The 18,171-nt window shown below is 47.4% G+C and overlaps 1 protein-coding gene across 1 annotated transcript in view; it reads right to left on the bottom strand.

Moving 5' to 3' along the window:
• The window catches only part of ACTL6B (actin like 6B), a 30,181-nt gene extending 12,941 nt beyond the window's left edge, over positions 1-17,240 (bottom strand). The window contains exons 1-9 of the mRNA XM_028703946.2: positions 16,999-17,240; positions 12,149-12,225; positions 9,303-9,468; positions 7,927-8,027; positions 7,642-7,739; positions 5,482-5,576; positions 4,393-4,499; positions 551-640; positions 183-244 (exon numbers count right to left, since the gene is read on the bottom strand). Coding sequence (XP_028559779.2) covers positions 183-244; positions 551-640; positions 4,393-4,499; positions 5,482-5,576; positions 7,642-7,739; positions 7,927-8,027; positions 9,303-9,468; positions 12,149-12,225; positions 16,999-17,023 — 821 coding nt within the window. The 5' untranslated portion in view covers positions 17,024-17,240. The remainder of the gene's footprint in view (positions 1-182; positions 245-550; positions 641-4,392; positions 4,500-5,481; positions 5,577-7,641; positions 7,740-7,926; positions 8,028-9,302; positions 9,469-12,148; positions 12,226-16,998) is intronic.
• Between the last annotated feature and the right edge of the window lie 931 nt (positions 17,241-18,171).

Genomic DNA, 18,171 nt, shown 5'->3' with positions numbered 1-18,171 from the left:
CACGACTAAATGACTCAACAACAACAAATAAATGATGATGGTGATGATGATGAAAGGAAAGAGTCGCCCCAGCCAAGTTGGACAGAGGCAACGGATTCTCCGAGGTGGACACCCAAATTTACGCCCTCTGTGCCCCACAACACACACCAACCGCAGTCACCAAACCCATCCCAGCTACTCACTGTTCGTCGTAAGGAGAATCTGAAACTTGCAGCACAGAGGCCTGGAAATCTTGGATGACCTCCTGATGGGGTTGAAGGTTTACAAGGGAGTAAAGAAAGATGGCTTATATTATTCGTTTGAACCCTGTTCTCCCAGGTCCTAGTCCTAGCTTTCGGACATGCAAGTCCTCTTTTTTTTTTTTTGGCAACAGGCTGTCATCACTTAAAACCTCCTGCTGCCCCCCAAACACACACACACACACACACCCTCAGACGTCCTGGATCCCAGAATCGTGCCCCCTCCCCCTCTCTCTAGGGACCCAGGAGTCCTGACTCCCCAGCTCTTGGTCTTCTCCCAAGGAACCCCGGAGTCTGGTGAGGTCTCTTACATTGCACATGTAATTGTGCCACGACTTGCTGACTTGAGGCAACTTTTCCTTCTTCTTCCAGTTTGGGGGTGTGCCTTCACGGACCGGCTCCTGCAGGGAACCAAAATTGGGGAGAGAAAATTAAAAAAGGAGGGAGTTGGCTACCGATGAAAGGAGAATGGCAGACAGAATTAAGGGACTGCGCAGAACTGGATAAAATGACAGGAAGGATTCGAAACCTGCGGGACCAGAGATTCACAGAAGATTGGAAGAAATATACGAATTATTTGAAGAGCAACTGTAGTCAACAAGTTACGCTAGTAGGACTACAGGAAGTTTCGTAAGGAGAAATATATGAAATATTGCGAAGAAGAGAAAGAAAAGAGGTATTATAGATTTAAAAGTAATAGTGAAAATAAGAAATGTAAATTAAGTGAATAGATTGGAAAATTTTCAGATGTGATTGATGGAAGTCGAGAATTGTATAAGATGTAAAAGTACGTTTAATTATTGTTGAAAATGATATGTTGAATATATATATATATATATATATATATATATGGGATCCCCCTTCCCATTTTGACTTTCCAGCTTCATATTTGTTTAAATTAACCATCCCAAAATACAGACGTGCCTTTACATTGGCTAGATGGGATGTTCTTCCCTCTGCCGTACTCGAAGGTCGTTACCAAAAGACTCCATTTGAAAAACGACTCTGCCCATGTAGAGATGGTAACACGGAAACAGTGTCCCACGTCCTCCTATCCTGCCCCCTTTACAAAGACCTAAGGAATGAGATTATTACTCCACTCATTCTCCCCAACCCCGGCCGTTCACAAGACATTATACTGTTTTTTCTCTTATCTGATACGGATAGTCAGACAACAGAGAAGGTCGCGAGGTACATCGAGAGAGCTGTGAAATTGAGGGCCACCATCTGAGTGACAGACTTGTTCATCTGACGGACCTCCTTCTGTTTGTTCTTATCCTCCTTTTATTCTTATTTTATTTTATTTTTAATTCTCGCATAGCTGTGGCCTGTTGGCTTTGCTAATAAAGTTCTGATTCTATATGGGAGTTGGCAGACTTTTATTCATGACTGGTTTTTTTTATCTTAAGGGCTGCCTCATGGAAGACCGGGCAAGTTTGTGAAATAAAAAAATTAAGGTCTTATATATAAAATAAATGTTCATAAATGTACCAAGCAAACACGTACATAAATATATAAACCACATGTCTGAAGCAGCACAGGAAAACAGCCCTGAAACCATTTTTGATTCCCAAACTGACCAAATGATTTCTCTGCAAGGGCGAAGGAAAATGGAAAAACCTCCCCATTGTCTTTTCCTTCACAAATCCTGTTTTTAAGGGTATGTCTGTGTATGAATAGGGCGAGCCTGTGACCTGGCTCAGGAATGAAGTATTTGTCATTACAAAAGACTGGCCAGGCCCCCCCAGGGTATCCAATCAAGTGACCATTAATAGGTAACCTGCCAGACAGGAGGTAAACAACGCACTCAGATTTCTGCTGTAGACCACCCTGTCTGTGATGTATGTATGATGTATTTGGGGGGTGGTCTTGAGCTACACCCCTTCTGTGATGTATGTATGATGTTTCTGGGGGTGGTCTTGGACTCCAGGGCGGCCAATTTAAAATGTCTATATAAGGGCCTGTTGTCTTTGTCCATGGAGTTTTCTTGGCAAGGATACTGGAGTGGCTTGCCGGTTCCTCCTCCAGGTGGATCACGTTTGGTCGAAACTCTCCACTATGACCTGTTCATCTTGTGTGCCCTCCTCGGCGTAGTTCATAGCTTCTCTGAGTTCTTCAAGCCCCTTCGCCACGGCAAGGCAGTGATCCATGAAGTGATCCATGAACTCCCTAGAGAAGACACTGATGCTGGGAAAGATGGAGGGCACAAGGAGAAGGGGACGACAGAGGACGAGATGGTTGGATAGTGTTTTCGAGGTTACCAGCATGAGTCTGACCAAACTGCGGGAGGCAGTGGAAGACAGGAGGGCCTGGCGTGCTCTGGTCCAGGGGGTCACGAAGAGGCGGACACGACTAAACGACTAAACAACAACAACAACAATATAAGGGCAGGCACACCTTGGTTCTGGGTCCTCCTCCTTTCCTGTGGGTGAGGGGAGCACCCTGTTGCAACAGTTCAATAAAGATCAGGCTTACGAGCTGCTTTGCTTCTCAATATTCTCTTGTTGGCCTCTGTTATTTTCTCCTACCAATAGGGAACCTACGTAAGGACTCTATAAGGGCTCTTGTGTCCCCCATAAGGGAATAAGGGCAGATTTTTGTTTACAACAGAGTCCACTGTAGGCAACAGGGCTTTTTAAACTGGGAAGATTGCTTGTCTGAACGAAGAAGACAAGGATGCACGCCTGACCAACAGATTCAAATGACAAGGAAAGAGATTCTGACTAAACGTTGGGAATAACTTTCTGAGGGTAAGAGCCATTTGACAGAGGAAGGGGGTTTATTAAGCAGAGGTCGGATAACCATCTGTCAGGGATTTTTAAAGCTGTGATTCTTGTGCTGAAGCGGGTTGGGATAGATGACCTTTGGGGGTCCCTTCCAACTCTACAATTCAATGACTTTAAGTGTTAGGCGAGCACTTCCATGAGCCTTGACCCTAGGTCTGATTTTACCTGCATAAGCCAAGTGGAAGGTGTTGCAGGAATTTATGTATAGGTTGGGGGGGCGGGTTGCCCCTCCAGCAGATATCCTGCACCTGCAGCCCACTACCAAAATCAGCACAATCGCTTTTGTGACTTTTGTGATTTGTCCCCACAAAACACTTCATCACAGTTTCTTCCTGCCTATTCAAAGGGCCTTTGCTGCACGATACCAAATGTAAGAATTCACTGATAAATGCATCTCTGTACTGGCTCACTGGAAAACTTCAGAAATTCATCTAGACATGTGAGCTCAGCTACTCAGCAGCCCCTCTGCCTGAGGGATAATCCCTGGCATCCTGATACCTGAGTGCCAGACAGGTAGCCATTCCAGAAAGAACAAACCCAGATGAAGGCAAAAGGGTGGGATTCACTTGGCTGGGAAACAGGGAAATGTAAAGATCTCTTTTGTTCCACTTGATGGGTGTTTGGTGGAGGGCAAGGGGAACCATGGGGCAGGGTCCAGGATGCTCAGATTACTGCCCCCAGACCTCCCCTTTCAAGATGTAACCGTGATGTATGAGTGATGTAGTTTGGGGGGGTGTAACATGGGGATTAGCAGCTAATAAAAGTTTGGGGTCTCTTTTGTTCGGGGCTTCCATCTTGTTCCACCTGGTGGCAGGTGGGAGTCCTGTTGCGACAGTCTTCAATCAAGACCAAGCCTACTGGCTGCTGTTTTGCTCTGGGATTCCTGGCTGGGGTCCTTGCTTTTTGTCCAAGGGAGCCCTCAGATTTCTCCGTTAACAAAGGAGGAACTATTTTAACTGGACAAATTTGCATAGGTGCGGGCTTTAGAGGTACACAGAGCTCCTCATCGGAGAGGCTGGTTTGTTCTCAGCGAGAGAGCAAGCAAAATTGATTTCTAAGGCAGGATTCTTTCCTCTGGTCTAGATCAGCGCCTAAAGTTTCACCCCAGGGTGCACAAGGTTTGTAACCCATATACTTATAAATTTATAAGCCAGCCTTCCTCAAGTTGGTGCCTTGTTTAGGACTACTTGGTCTCTGCCCCCGTCACCTCGCCAAGGCCTCCATTTCCTGCTCTCCTGCGTCCTGGGGACACTGACAGGAATTGTGCACCAAGGAGCCTTCTCAAAGCCAAGCAGATGCTGCAGCGAAGCCCTGGGTCCCCGTCCCCGACTCTGGTTAGTTACGGAACAGGAAGGGGGCAATACCACCTTGGCAGCGATCATGTAGGGAGGGACGATCTCGATGTTCATCTCCTGGAAAAGTTCCCGGCACTGCATGGAGATGAAGTCTCCGGCCAGAGGGGATTTCACGATTCCTGAAAGGGGAAGGGAGGGAGAAAAAGAAGGAAGGAATGAAGCGAGGGGGAGAGCTGTGAGCTTCCTGTTCCTGCGGATCATGACCCCTTGGCTCCTCTTCCATCCCCTCCTCTCTGCATCCTCTTCCAGACCACAGAACCACCTCGCTGTTTCTCCAGATCTAAGAGGTCTGGACTCCCGCCTCCCAGAATCCTTTGCACTCATGCATCACTCCATCTCAAGCCACCATTATTAATATCGTTACTCTTATTAATAGTAGGGCTACTGCAATGCGCTCTGCTTGGGGCTCCCTTTGAAGGTGACCCGGAAACTGCAACTAATCCAGAATGCGGCAGCCAGACTGGTGACTGGGAGCGGCCACAGAGACCACATAACACCGGTCCTGAAAGACCTACATTGGCTCCCAGTATGTTTCCGGGCACAATTCAAAGTGTTGGCGCTGATCTTGAAAGCCCTAAATGTCCTCAAAGGCCCAGTAGACCTGAAGGAGCATCTCCACCCCCATCGTTCAGACACTGAGGTCCAGCTCCAAGGGCTTTCTGGCAGTTCCCTCCCTGCAAGAAGTGAGGTTGCAGGGAACCCGGCACAGGGCCTTCTTGGTGGTGGCACCCTCCCATCAGATGTCAAGGAAATAAACAACTATCTGACTTTTAGAAGACATCTGAAGGCAGCCCTGTTTAGGGAAGCTTTTAATGCTTGATGTCTTACTGTGTTTTTATACTTTGTTCCCCAGAGTGGCTGGGGAAACCCAGTACGGATAAGGCCCTTTACACTGGTAAACTGGTTCCAAGTTGTTAAGGGCTTTGCATAACAATAGCAATACCCTGAACATGCCTGGGAGCAAACAGGCAAGCAGTGCAGATATGTGAGCACAGGTGTCATATGCCGACAAATGCAACTTTCAAAAAGCTTTTCCTAAAAAACGTACAGCTACAAAAATAAAAAGGCAATCACAAAAAAAATAGATATCCTTTCTCTGACCTTGTTGCAGGATGTAACCGTCATGAACCGGGATGGCGGTCGTGTGTGTGGCTCCACTGTCCAGTACGAGTCCAGTGCTCCGCCCGTTTGCAAAACTGGGGGTCGGGAGTCAAGGCTTCAGCAAAGCAAACGGGGGGGGGGGGTTTGGGGGGGAGGAGAGCTACTTTGCATGCAGAAGGTCGCAGGTTCGATTCCCAATGGTATTTCCAAGTAGGAGTAAGAAAGATTCCCTGTCTGGAATCTTGGACAGCTGCTGCCGCGCGCATTTTTGCACCCTTGATTTCAGGAAGGGGGGATAATAATAATAATAATAATAATAATAATAATAATAATAATAATAATAATAATAAAGGTAAAGGACCCCTGACAGTTAAATCCAGTCGCCAACGCCTCTGGGGTTGCGGTGCTCATCTCACTCTATAGGCCGAGGGAGCCGACGTTTGTCCACAGACAGTTTTTCTGGGTCATGTGGCAGCATGACTAAGCTGCTTCTGGCGAACCAGAGCAGCTCACAGAAACGCCGTTTACCTTCCCGCCGGAGTGGTACCTATTTATCTACTTGTACTTTGACGTGCTTTCGAACTGCTAGGTTGGCAGGAGCAGGGACCGAGCAACAGGAGCTCACCCCGTCACGGGGATTCGAACCGCCGACCTTCCAATCAGCAAGCCCAAGAGGCTCAGTGGTTTAGACCACAGCGCCACCAGCGTCCCTTTTAATAATACAGTGGACGCTCGGGTTGCGAACGTGATTCGTGCGGGAGGCACGTTTGCAACCCGCAGCGTTGCATCTGCACATGCATGGGTTGCGATTCGACGCTTCTGCGCATGCGCAAAGTGCAATTTAGCGCTTCTGCACATGCGTAACCGCCAAAGTAACCCGTTCTGGTACTTCCAGGTTTTGGTGCGTCCGTAACCTGAAAAAACGCAACCTGAAGCATCTGTAACCCGAGGTATGACTGGAAGAAGAAGAAGAAGAAGAAGAAGAAGAAGAAGAAGAAGAAGAAGAAGAAGAAGAAGAAGAGTTAACTGTTGGAACTGCCCGCTACTGGATATTTTGGAGTAGCAGAGAGGGGCTGGAAGAGTAATCTGTTTTGTTGTTGCTTTTTAACATCTACATGCAGCCGCTGGGAGAGGTAATCAGGGGGTATGGGCTGGGTGTCCATCAATATGCAGATGATACCCAGCTCTACCTCTCTTTCAAATCAGAAGCAGTGAAGGCGGTGAAGGTCCTGTGTGAGTGTCTGGAGGCGGTTGGAGGATGGATGGTGGCTAACAGATTGAGGTTGAATCCTGACAAGACAGAAGTACTGTTTTTGGGGGACAGGAGGCGGGCAGGTGTGGAGGACTCCCTGGTCCTGAATGGGGCAACTGTATCCCTGAAGTACCAGGTGCGCAGTCTGGGAGTCATTTTGGACTCACAGCTGTCCAGGGAGGCACAGGTCAAATCTGTATCCAGGGCAGCTGTCTACCAGCTCCATCTGGTACACAGGCTGAGATCCCACCTGCCCACAGACTGCCTTGCCAGAGTGGCGCATGCTCTGGTTATCTCCCGCTTGGACTACGGCCCTGCGCTCTACGTGGGGCTACCTTTGAAGGTGACCCGGAAACTACAACTAATCCAGAATGCGGCAGCTAGACTGGTGACTGGGAGACCACATAACACCGGTCCTGAAAGACCTTCATTGGCTCCCAGGACGTTTCTGAGCACAATTCAAAGTGTTGGTGCTGACATTTAAAGCCCTAAACGGCCTCAAAGGCCCAGTAGACCTGAAGGAGCGTCTCCACCTCCATCATTCTGCCTGGATGCTGAGGTCCAGCGCCGAGGGCCTTCTGGTGGTTCCCTCATTACGAGAAGCAAAGCTACAGGGAACCAGGCAGAGGGCCTTCTCGGTGGTGGCGCCCGCCCTGTGGAACGCCCTCCCACCAGATGTCAAAGAGATAAACAACTACCTGACATTCAGAAGACATCTGAAGGCAGCCCTGTTCAGGGAAGTTTTTAATGTATGACATATTAGTGTATTTTTGGTCTCTGTGGAAGCCACCCAGAGTGGCTGGGGAAACCCAGCCAGACGGGCGGGGTACAAATAATAAATTATTATTGTTGTTGTTAGGCTCAGGCGGGGAGGTAAAGCAACAGAGCCTCTCTTCCTGTTAGGATACGCGGTGAGGACGGCCGTCTTGCAGAGGAAGAACGCTGGGATGCTATAATGCTCAAACATCAGTTCCGTCAGCTTCTCACGCTTGGCCCTCGTGTTCCACTGCAAGAGAGGGGAGGGGGCAAAGCATAAAGGAAACAGAGGCAGGCTGCTTCACGTCGCACAAGAGCAGGGGATTTATGCAGCTGGGATTCCTGCAATCCAGGGGGATGGTCTAGATGACTTTGGGGGTCCCTTCCAACTCTATGATTCTTTGATTTGGGGGAGCGGGGCATTGCAGGATACGTACCGGGGCCTCAGACATAAGCACCGGGTGGAGGTTCGGCTCCGATTTGATGTGCTTGTTGTAGGTGTGGTCCAGAATGGCTTGAAAGCAGTCCCAGTCTTCAACTGGGGTAGAAAGGAGAATTCGGACAGTGTCAGGAATGGACCCTCCAACAACACCCTTTTCAACAGTTCTCCGTCGTTTCAGGGACTTCCCACTAGAGGGCGCCGTCCGCTGAATCAGACGTTACAGTGGGGGAATAGCGACACCTGTGGCTGTTAAAGGAATAGCCAGCCAATGCGCTTCAATGCACATTAGCGGTTTCCAAGTAACTCCAGTGCACTGGGGTGCAGCTCAACTGAAGCTGCCTGCCTGGCGACGTCTTGATGTTTATGGGGAAGGTGGGCTTTTATGGGGGGGGGGGTCTTCACGGCTAAGAGGGACAGATTCTGCAGTGCAGAAGAGCAAAAGTGGGGACAAACCGTTGCGCACTTAAACCAGTTTCACCCCTGTTTCAGCGACTCCCAAACAGGGGTAGAAAGATCGGCCAGTCTCCACACTCTCAGTTTCTCATTTCTACCAACCTTAAATTCAGCCACCCAGATTTTCTACTTCGAGTTGCAACTGTTCAAAGGAAAATGTGCTCAGGAAAATTCGCCCGGAATTAAGGGCGAATTTCTCCTAACAAACCCATTCGCCGTATTTGTATGCGGTTTGGAGTAACGTGCGCATATTCTGAAACAATTTCCCCTAACATAACAAATACCTGCAGGTGGTTTTTCACGAATATAGTCCTTTCCCCTAAGCTATGCATTTCTGTAACCGCTGGCCGGTTGGAGAAGCAGATTGCAAAATACAGGGACTTGCAAATTCCAAAGGCTAGTTTTAATTTTATTTATATATAGAGTGAGATGATAGCTTTGCCTTTAAACATGAGCTGAATTGAAACCCTTCCCCCATTCCTATAAATTATCCCAACTAAACATAAGACCATAATAAGAGGTGGCTGAATCAGGCCAGTGGCCCGTCTGGTCCCGCACCTCACAGAAGCCAACCAGATGCCCATTCTGCGAAACTAGCCAGCAGGATTCGAACACAAGACTAACACCCACACACACCCTTCCTGTGGTTTCCAACAACTGGTACTCAGAAGCATTACTTCTGTTGATAGCCCTCTCCTCCGCCATGGATTTCTCTTTCAAAGCCAGCCAGGTTGATGGCCTCCAGTGGCAGAGAGTTCCAAAGATTAACCTGCAGGAAGAAGGACTTTCCCTGCTCTGTCCTGAACTCTGGGAATTGTAGAGCATCCAGGCCAATTGTTCCAATGGCCTGGTTCGTGTGCCACGTCAAGGACCCCTCCCAAAACCCTTCGCTCTCCCCATAGCTGCCATGCCCCATACTCATTCCGTTCTTGAGGGGCGAGATGACCTCCGTGTTCTCCCGGGGGACGTGCAAGGAGTTGGTGTCGATGTAATAGACCTTCCCGGATTTTTTCTCCTTGTCTCCATCCAGCTCCATTGCCGATTCGTCGTGAGAGAGTAGCCCCACAGTGGTGGGGAAATCTGCCTGCAAAGAGAGAGGTGGGGTGGGTTTTTTGGGGGGCGGAGCGTCACCCCTCCAGCCACCCTCTGTTCCTCCCTTTTTCCATAAAATTTGATTTTATGAGGTCCAGCGCCAAGGGCCTTCTGGCGGTTCCATCGCTGCGAGAAGCCAAGTTACAGGAAACCAGGCAGAGGGCCTTCTCGGTGGTGGCGCCCGCCCTGTGGAACTCCCTCCCACCAGATGTCAAAGAGAAAAACAACTACCAAACTTTTAGAAGACATCTGAAGGCAGCCCTGTTTGGGGAAGCTTTTAATGCTTAATAGGTTATTGTATTTTAGTGTTTTGTTGGAAGCCGCCCAGAGTGGCTGGGGAAACCCAGCCAGATGGGCAGGGTATACATAATAAATGATTATTATTAAAGGTTTTTCATAAAACAATAATAAACTAAACAAAAACGGAAAGAGAAAAGAAACCTTCTCTCAAAGGCAGCTCTTAACTCTTATTTCACACAGAAACGGGGTCTCAGCTGGGACCGCCCTTTTCACAATTTCTCCGGTAAAAATAGGGACATCCCATTCCATCATGATAATTTTACTATTTATACCCCGCGCACGTCTTACTGGGTAGTCCCAGCCACTCTGGGCAGCTTCCAACATTAATAATAATAATAATAATAATAATAATAATAATAATAATAATGTTTATACCCTGCCCATCTGGTTGAGTTTCCCCAGCTACTCTGGGCAGCTCCCAATCGAGTGTTAAAAACAATACAGCAACAAAAAGACGTAATAAAACATTAAGTATTTTATTTTTTTAAAGAAAACCATCCCTATACAGCAGGCATCCCCAAACTCGGCCCTCCAGCTGTTTTGGGACTACAATTCCCATCATCCATGATCACTGGTCCTGCTAGCTTTGGATGATGGGAGTTGTAGTCCCAAAACCGCTGGAGGGTCAAGTCTGGCCTGCTATTATAGGATTGACTATACAGGACGGCTCGGGAGTCAGATAACCATACCCTCCAACGTTTCTCCAGTGAAAAATAGGGGTGTCCTAAGGAAAAGTGGGGCATTTTCAGGGTCAAATCAGAAACCGGGATGGCTTCTCTAAATCAGGGGCAGTCCCTGGAAAACAGGGATACTTGGAGGGTCTGTGTTTTCTTCTCCTGGCCTCCTGACCTGGGAGGTCTTCGCTTCCCTGCCTGTCACCCAAAGTCCTTCACCAATAATCCTAATAATAGCCCAGAGCGGAAGACGCCAAGGAAAAGGAGAGAGGGAGAGAGAAAGGAAATAAAGGAATAAATGCTTGCACAAAACTCCATGCATGCACACCCCCTTTCTCTCCCCACATCTCTCTCCCCCAGCTCACAATGCCTTTGGTAACTGACCTGCAGGAAAGATTCTGCAAACCGAAAACGGAGACCCTATTTGTACCTTTGTAATAATGCATGGAAATCTTTCAATAAAAGCAATTTTTTAAAAAAGAAAGTAATAATAAGGAAGAGAGGAATAGATTGGGGGGTGGGGGGCAGAGAAAGGAAGGAAAAGGAAAAAGAGATAAAAGGGATTTCCAGTTTCCCCGTACCCAAAATTTATTCTGAATATTCGCTCTAGGGTGGCACCCAGCAATTATACCAATAGGTCAAGGTAAAGGGACCCCTGACCATTAGGTCCAGTCGCGGCCGACTCTGGGGTTGCAGTGCTCATCTCGCTTTACTGGCCGAGGGAGCCAGTGTACATCTTCCGGGTCATGTGGCCAGCAGGACTAAGCCGCTTCTGGCGAACCAGAGCAGCGCACGGAAACGCCGTTTACCTTCCCGCCGGAGTCGTACCTATTTATCTACTTGCACTTTGACGTGCTTTTGAACTGCTAGGTTGGCAGGAGCAGGGACCGAGCAATGGGAGCTCATCCCATCGCAGGGATTCGAACCGCCGACCTTCTGAACGGCAAGTCCTAGGCTCTGTGGTTTAACCCACAGCGCCACCCGCGTCCCAATTCTACCAATACTTTCCCAATATTCAGTCCCAAAATATGTCAAATCCACTCATTTTTTTGCAATGGGGTAAAGTAGAGGGTTCACCTCCACAGGCACATACCTTCACATGTGGTGGGAGTGCCCCCAAATCCAACCATTCTGGACAACAACCATACAAGAAATAAGTAAAATAACCAAGCAAGTATTAGAAACCACCCCAGAATTGGCCTTACTGAACATCTTCCAAGACAACAATGCCCACTTGCACCACAAAGAACTCATAACCCACCTACTTTCAGCAGCCAGAAGCATCATAGCCAGACCCTGGAGAGACCTGTCAGGAGTAAGCCTGGACCAATGGTACCAAATAGTCTGGGAAACAGCCCTACTAGAAAAATTAAACAAAAAACTGAAACTGTAAAAGTAAAGGTAAAGGTAAAGCCGTTTACCTTCCCACCGGAGTGGTACCTATTTATCTACTTGCACTTTGACGTGCTTTCGAACTGCTAGGTTGGCAGGAGCAACAGGAGCTCACCCCGTCGTGGGGATTCGAACCGCCGACCTTCTGATCGTCAAGTCCTAGGCTCTGTGGTTTAACCCACAGCGCCACCCGCGTCCCTTAAACTGAAACTGAGACAGGGACAAATAGAAGAAGGGAAAGGGTTAAAGGAGGGAGGGGGGAGGCTGAAGGGGTTGGGTATTTTGGGGCGCCCCCGGGCATTGTACCTTAGGGCAGTCTTCGCCAGCATAGCCAGCCCGGACTGAGAACGAGCCGATGTCGAAGACCAGAGCCCCAACCTCATCTACGGAGGAATCAAAGGTTACATCTATTAGGAAGGATAGTGGTAATTACCCGGTAAGATGAATGTATTGCCAAAAAACAATCCCGGTGATAAGTAATGTGAATTGTTCTAAAGAGAGATATTTCAAGATTTATTTGGAGAAGCAAGAAGCCAAAAATAAAATATAAACCATTAACAGACCTTAAAGAAAGAGGAGGCTTCTTGTTACCAAATTTAAAATTATACTATGAAGCCTCTTCTTTCTGTTGGATACGGGATTGGATAACATTGGAGAATGTAGACTTACTAGATTTAGAAGGACATGATAACAGATTTGGTTGGCATGCATATTTGTGGTATCAGATGTTCAAGGTACATAGAAGCTTCCCGAACCATATAATAAGAAAGGCGATTTTTAAAGTTTGGGGAAAATATAAATACTTACTAGAACCAAAAGCACCATGGTGGCTTTTGCCACTGGAAGCAATAGCACTGAAAAAATTAATATGAAACCCAACTGGGCAACATATAGAGAGCTGTTAATAGAAATGGATAATAAATTATAATTAAAAGAATATAACGAAATAAAAGAAAAGTTAATGGATTGGTTACAATATTTTCAATTAAATGAAACATTGAAAAATGATAAAAAGAAAGGATTTGCATATGAAATTTCAAAATTCCAGAGAGAAATAATAGAAAGGGATCATAAATTATTATCAAAAATGTATAATTTATTTTTGGAATGGGAAACAAAGAACGAAGAGGTCAAATGCGTTATGATAAAATGGGCAAAAGATGTGGGACATAATATACAGATGACAGATTGGGAAAGATTATGGAAAAGTGATATAAAATTTACGGCAAGTACGGCTCTTAATGAGAACTATGTGAAAATAATGTACAGATGGTCTCTAACTCCGGTTAAACAATCAAAAAATGTACAAAACAAAAGATAATAAGTGTTGGAAGTGTAAAGAAGCATACCATATGTGGTAGCAATGTAAGGTTATAAAAGGGTTTTGGGAAATGATTTATAATGAATTGAAAAAAAAATGTTAAAAATAACATTTATTTGAAAACTGGAAGCTTTATTAATAGGTATAACTGGACTGGATATACCGAAAGAATACAAAAATATGTTTATGTACACAACAACAGCCGCACAGACATTGATAGCCCAATACTGGAAAAAAGAACAAGTCCCAACTTGGCAACTTAAATTAATGGAATATGCTGAAATGGCTAAATTAACTGGAAGACTAAGAAATCAAGAAGACAACGAATATAAAAAAAAAATGGAAAATGTTTATTGCATATTTACAAAAGCATTGTAAATAAGTTAATACAATAACAGGTTTGTTTTTTTAAAAAGCACTTGTAATATTAAGGACAATGTTCAAAAATGGAAATAATTAAGGATAAGGAAATTATAGACGAATATAATATAATATAATATACCGTATTTTTCGCTCTATAACACGCACCCGACCATAACACGCACGTAGTTTTTAGAGGAGGAAAATCTGTAGGCATGCCACCCGTAGGCATTCCCTCCATAACACGCACAGACATTTCCCCTTACTTTTTAGGAGGAAAAAAGTGAGTGTTATGGTGCAAAAAATACGGTAACCAGGTGAGGGAAAGGAGGGAAGTCAAGTGATCTGAGTAATCCCAAAATACGGATTTAATAAGGTGTGAAAATGTTTTATTTTCCACTTTAATTCTATTTGTTATGGTGTATATGATGATAATGTTTAAATGTGAAAATCAATTTTTAAAAATTATTAAAAAGAGAATGCAGATTTCTTTTTAAAAAACTAGTCTATACCAACCGTCCAAGCCTTCAATCCAGAATGCACAACTTCCCTAAATAATTAACTTATAAACCTATAATGGAGACTTCTTCAAACTGGTTCCAACCAGAGGTTTTGAACCTGAATGCCCATCAGTGTGCCATGATGGGAGTTGTAGTACAAAACAGCTGGAAAGCACCCAGTAAGCAAAGTTTGGTTTTAACACTGCTAACATTTAATGTCTGCTAAGCAGCTGTGGGTTTGTAGTGACTGGAGTCGTATCCTGTTCTTGAGATACACAGAACTTGAGATAAACTGATACTGTATTTTTCGCTCCATAAGACGCATTTTTTTTTCTTCCTAAAAAGTCAGGGGAAATGTCTGTGCGTCTCATGGAGCGAATGCGTGGTGCCTGGAGCCGAATTGCCCAGGGGCAAAAACCAGATTGTTCTTTTTTTGTTGTTGAAACAAAGCCACTGATCATTTGCCCATCAGGGAGAGAGATAAGGGAGGCTAGAGATAAAGGAGGCTGCCTGGGAGTGGGGAGGTAAAGACAGCAAACTTACAAATGGGGGAAACAGGAATACTAAAGCAATGAGGAGAGAAATTAGAAGAAAAAGAGGAGCAAAAAACTGCTCCAGCTAAGGAAAAGACACTAAGGCAAACAAGAGGGAAGGGAGTGTTGAAAGGAAACAGCTGATCAGTAAGCGATCGGGAAGGGAGATAAGGGACTCTAGAGATAAAAGAGGCTGCCTGGGAGGAGGGAGGTAAAAGCCCATGAATGCTAAGGATTTTTGCATTGGGTCACCCCAAATTCACCATCAGATCACATAGCATGTCCATGGCTGCAGCCTGCACCAAAAAAACCACGCATCCACTGTTTCCTGGGGCCGCAATGGTGCAAAAATGTGGTTACGAAGCACGGATCCACATGGATCCTCAGGATTTTTGCATTGGGTGACCCCAAATTCACCATCAGATCACATGTCTGTGGCCACAGCATGAACCACAAAAATCATACATCCACTGTTTTGTTCAGAATATCTTTTCTTTTCTTGTTTTCCTCCTCTAAAAACTGGGTGCGTCTTATGGCCAGGTACGTCTTGTGGAGCGAAAAATACGGTAATCTGACTCAAGGGGGGCAGCGAAGGAAGGGGAGATAGAAGTTTGAAAGCACCCGCAAATAGGGGTTTTCCAGGCACCAAGCTACACTGCAGAGGGTGATCTATAGCAGGCATAGGCAACCTCGGCCCTCCAGATGTTTTGGGACTACCATTCCCATCATCCCTGACCACTGGTCGCATTTACCTGTAGAATGGGAAGCTGACTCGGAATATTGATATGGTAGTTTCTAGTCAAGTGACTAGACGGATTGTTGAAGGAGGAAAGCTCAGCATATTGTAAACATCATTAAATTTTGGTCTGTCTTAAAGGTAAAGGTAAAGGTACCCCTGCCCGTACAGGCCAGTCGTGTCCGACTCTGGGGTTGTGCGCCCATCTCACTTAAGAGGCCGGGGGCCAGCGCTGTCCGGAGACACTTCCGGGTCACGTGGCCAGCGTGACAAGCTGCATCTGGCGAGCCAGAACCGCACACGGAAACGCCGTTTACCTTCCCGCTAGTAAGCGGTCCCTATTTATCTACTTGCACCCAGGGGTGCTTTCGAACTGCTAGGTTGGCAGGCGCTGGGACCGAACGACGGGAGTGCACCCCGCCGCGGGGATTCGAACCGCCGACCTTTCGATCGGCAAGTCCTAGGCGCTGAGGCTTTAACCCACAGCGCCACCCGCGTCCCTTGGTCTGTCTTACTTTAGGCCAAAGACCGTGTGAAGTGAAAAGAAATGTATTGATTGGGGTTTAGAAATTACTTATTGTAACGGTTAATGGATTTTTGTTTAATTTTGAAATGCTGATATTTAATATTATTCTATATTGTTTTAATGAATGTTGAATGTTATTTTATTTGCATATTGTATATTGTATTGTGCATATTGTCTTATTTATATGATGTTGGCCGCTCTGAGTCCAGCTTTGGCTGGGAAGGGAGGGAGGGATACAAATTTTAAAAAATATTATTATTATTATTATTCAAATAAAACTTATTATTATTATTAGCTAGGGATGATGGGATTTGTAGTCCCAAAACATCTGAAGGGCCACGTTTGCCTATATGCCTGATCTATAGCAGCCTTGACAGGCTGACACACAAACACACACCCAGCTGTTTCGGACTACAACTCCCATCACTGGCTGGGGATGATGGGAGCTGTAGTCCAAAAGAACTGGAGAGCACCAGCACATCAAGGGGTGTCTTGTAAATACAACTATCTTCACTCAGCATAGCAGAAGCAGGAAAATGACCTTTTGGCGCCCCATTAAACCAACACCCAAGGAATCAGGCGGCTCAAATAAGCGAGCCAAGTCACATTCAGCAGGGACAATTAAAAAAGGCATGGATCTGACTCAAGACCAGGTTGGCACCTGAGTTGGACTATGCACAAGGACCCTCGAGGCTGCTGGACCAGGCCGGCGGCAACCCCTAGCCCAACATCCTCTTCTCCCAGTGGCCAGCCGGATGCCTCACTGGCCAACCCAGCAAGCAAGGATTTGCGCGCAAGAGCGCATCTCTCCTCTCCTTGCAGCCGGTAGCCGCCGCTAGGCTTCTCCTCCCTGAATTTCCCCCCTTTCCCGGCTTGGTGGTCCCCGCTGCTTCCTGTGGGGGTGAGTTCCGCCGTTTCCTGGCTGTCTGGGAGGGAGCCCCCAGCTCTGAGCGATGAGCAGGGTGGGCGCAACACCCTCTCCAGCCGCCCTAGCCAAGTGCAGGAATGCAGCTGTTGCTGGGTGCAAGAAGACCGGGGTGCTGGCAGCGAAGGGTCTCCCCGGGGTGCCCCGCGACCAAATGCATGCAGGGCCCAGAACTGGGGGGCTGGTGGGGGGCTGCCGGGACCCCCCCCTCCCCAAGCCAAGCAGCTGCGACGCCGATGGCAACCCAGCCTTTACCTCCTCCGTAGACCCCTCCGCTCATCGCGGCTCCCAGGCAGCGCCAGCGCCCCTTTGCAATGCTCCGGATTGGGTGGGTGGGTAGGTGGGTGGGTGGGTGTCTGAGAGCCCCCGGGCTCTGGCTGGGGGGGGGGGGTCTCGCCACGGACGGGGCAGGGCTGGTTGGGAGAATTCAGCACCCAGGCCAGTGGACAGCGACCCGGGGAGGGGAGGGGGCTGCGGAGGGAGGGAGGGAGGGAGAGATCAAGGTGGAAGGGGGGGTGGGGGGAGTAAGGGATGCGTCATAGCCAATCAGAGCAGCGCACCCCCCCCTCGACCAGCGGAATCCCTGATTGGCTGCCATTGGAGACAATGAGAAGAGAGAACAGCTGCATTCTTAAAGGAGCCAAGGCGGTGGGGGCAGCTGAAATCCAGGGAGAGTGGGGTGGGGTGCTGCCACCCCCTTACAGTGTGGGGAGGGGGGCAAAAGGCAGAGGGAGACCCTTAAGGCACATAGGAAGAAGAAGAAGAGTCCTGTTGGATCAGGCGGCTGGCGCCTTGAGCCCAACATCGTTTGCACATTGGCCAGCCAGTTTCTCCCCATAGGAAGTCGTCCCCCCAGCAGGATTCGAACTGGTGTTCAGAAGCATTAGTGCCTCTGACAGTGCAGAGCCATCATGGCTAGCAGATGCTTATTGCGCTCTCCTTCTCCATGGAGTTGTCCCACTTTGTTTTTCTAACATCTTCGTTTTTGTTTTACTACAGGTGAAACTCAGGGAATTAGAATATCGTGGGAAAGTTCATTTCTTTCGGTAATTCAGCTTAAAAGGTGAGAGCTGGACCATAAAGAAGGCTGATCGCCGAAGAATGGATGCTTTTGAATTCCGGTGCTGGAGGAGACTCTTGAGAGTCCCATGGACTGCAAGATCCAACCTCTCCATTCTGAAGGAAATCAGCCCTGAGTGCTCACTGGAAGGTCAGATTTTGAAGCTGAGGCTCCAAGACTTTGGCCTCCTCATGAGAAGAGAAGACTCCCTGGAAAAGACCCTGATGTTGGGAAAGATGGAGGGCACAAGGAGAAGGGGACCACAGAGGACGAGATGGTTGGATAATGTTCACGAAGCTACCAGCATGAGTTTGACCAAGCTGCAGGAGGCAGTGGAAGACAGGAGGGCCTGGCGTGCTCTGGTCCAG

The sequence above is a fragment of the Podarcis muralis genome, chromosome 13 (genome assembly GCF_964188315.1).
Source record: "Podarcis muralis chromosome 13, rPodMur119.hap1.1, whole genome shotgun sequence".
NCBI lineage: Eukaryota > Metazoa > Chordata > Lepidosauria > Squamata > Lacertidae > Podarcis > Podarcis muralis.
Note: the sequence above shows the minus strand (reverse complement) of the source record. Positions and strands in the feature narration are given on the sequence as shown.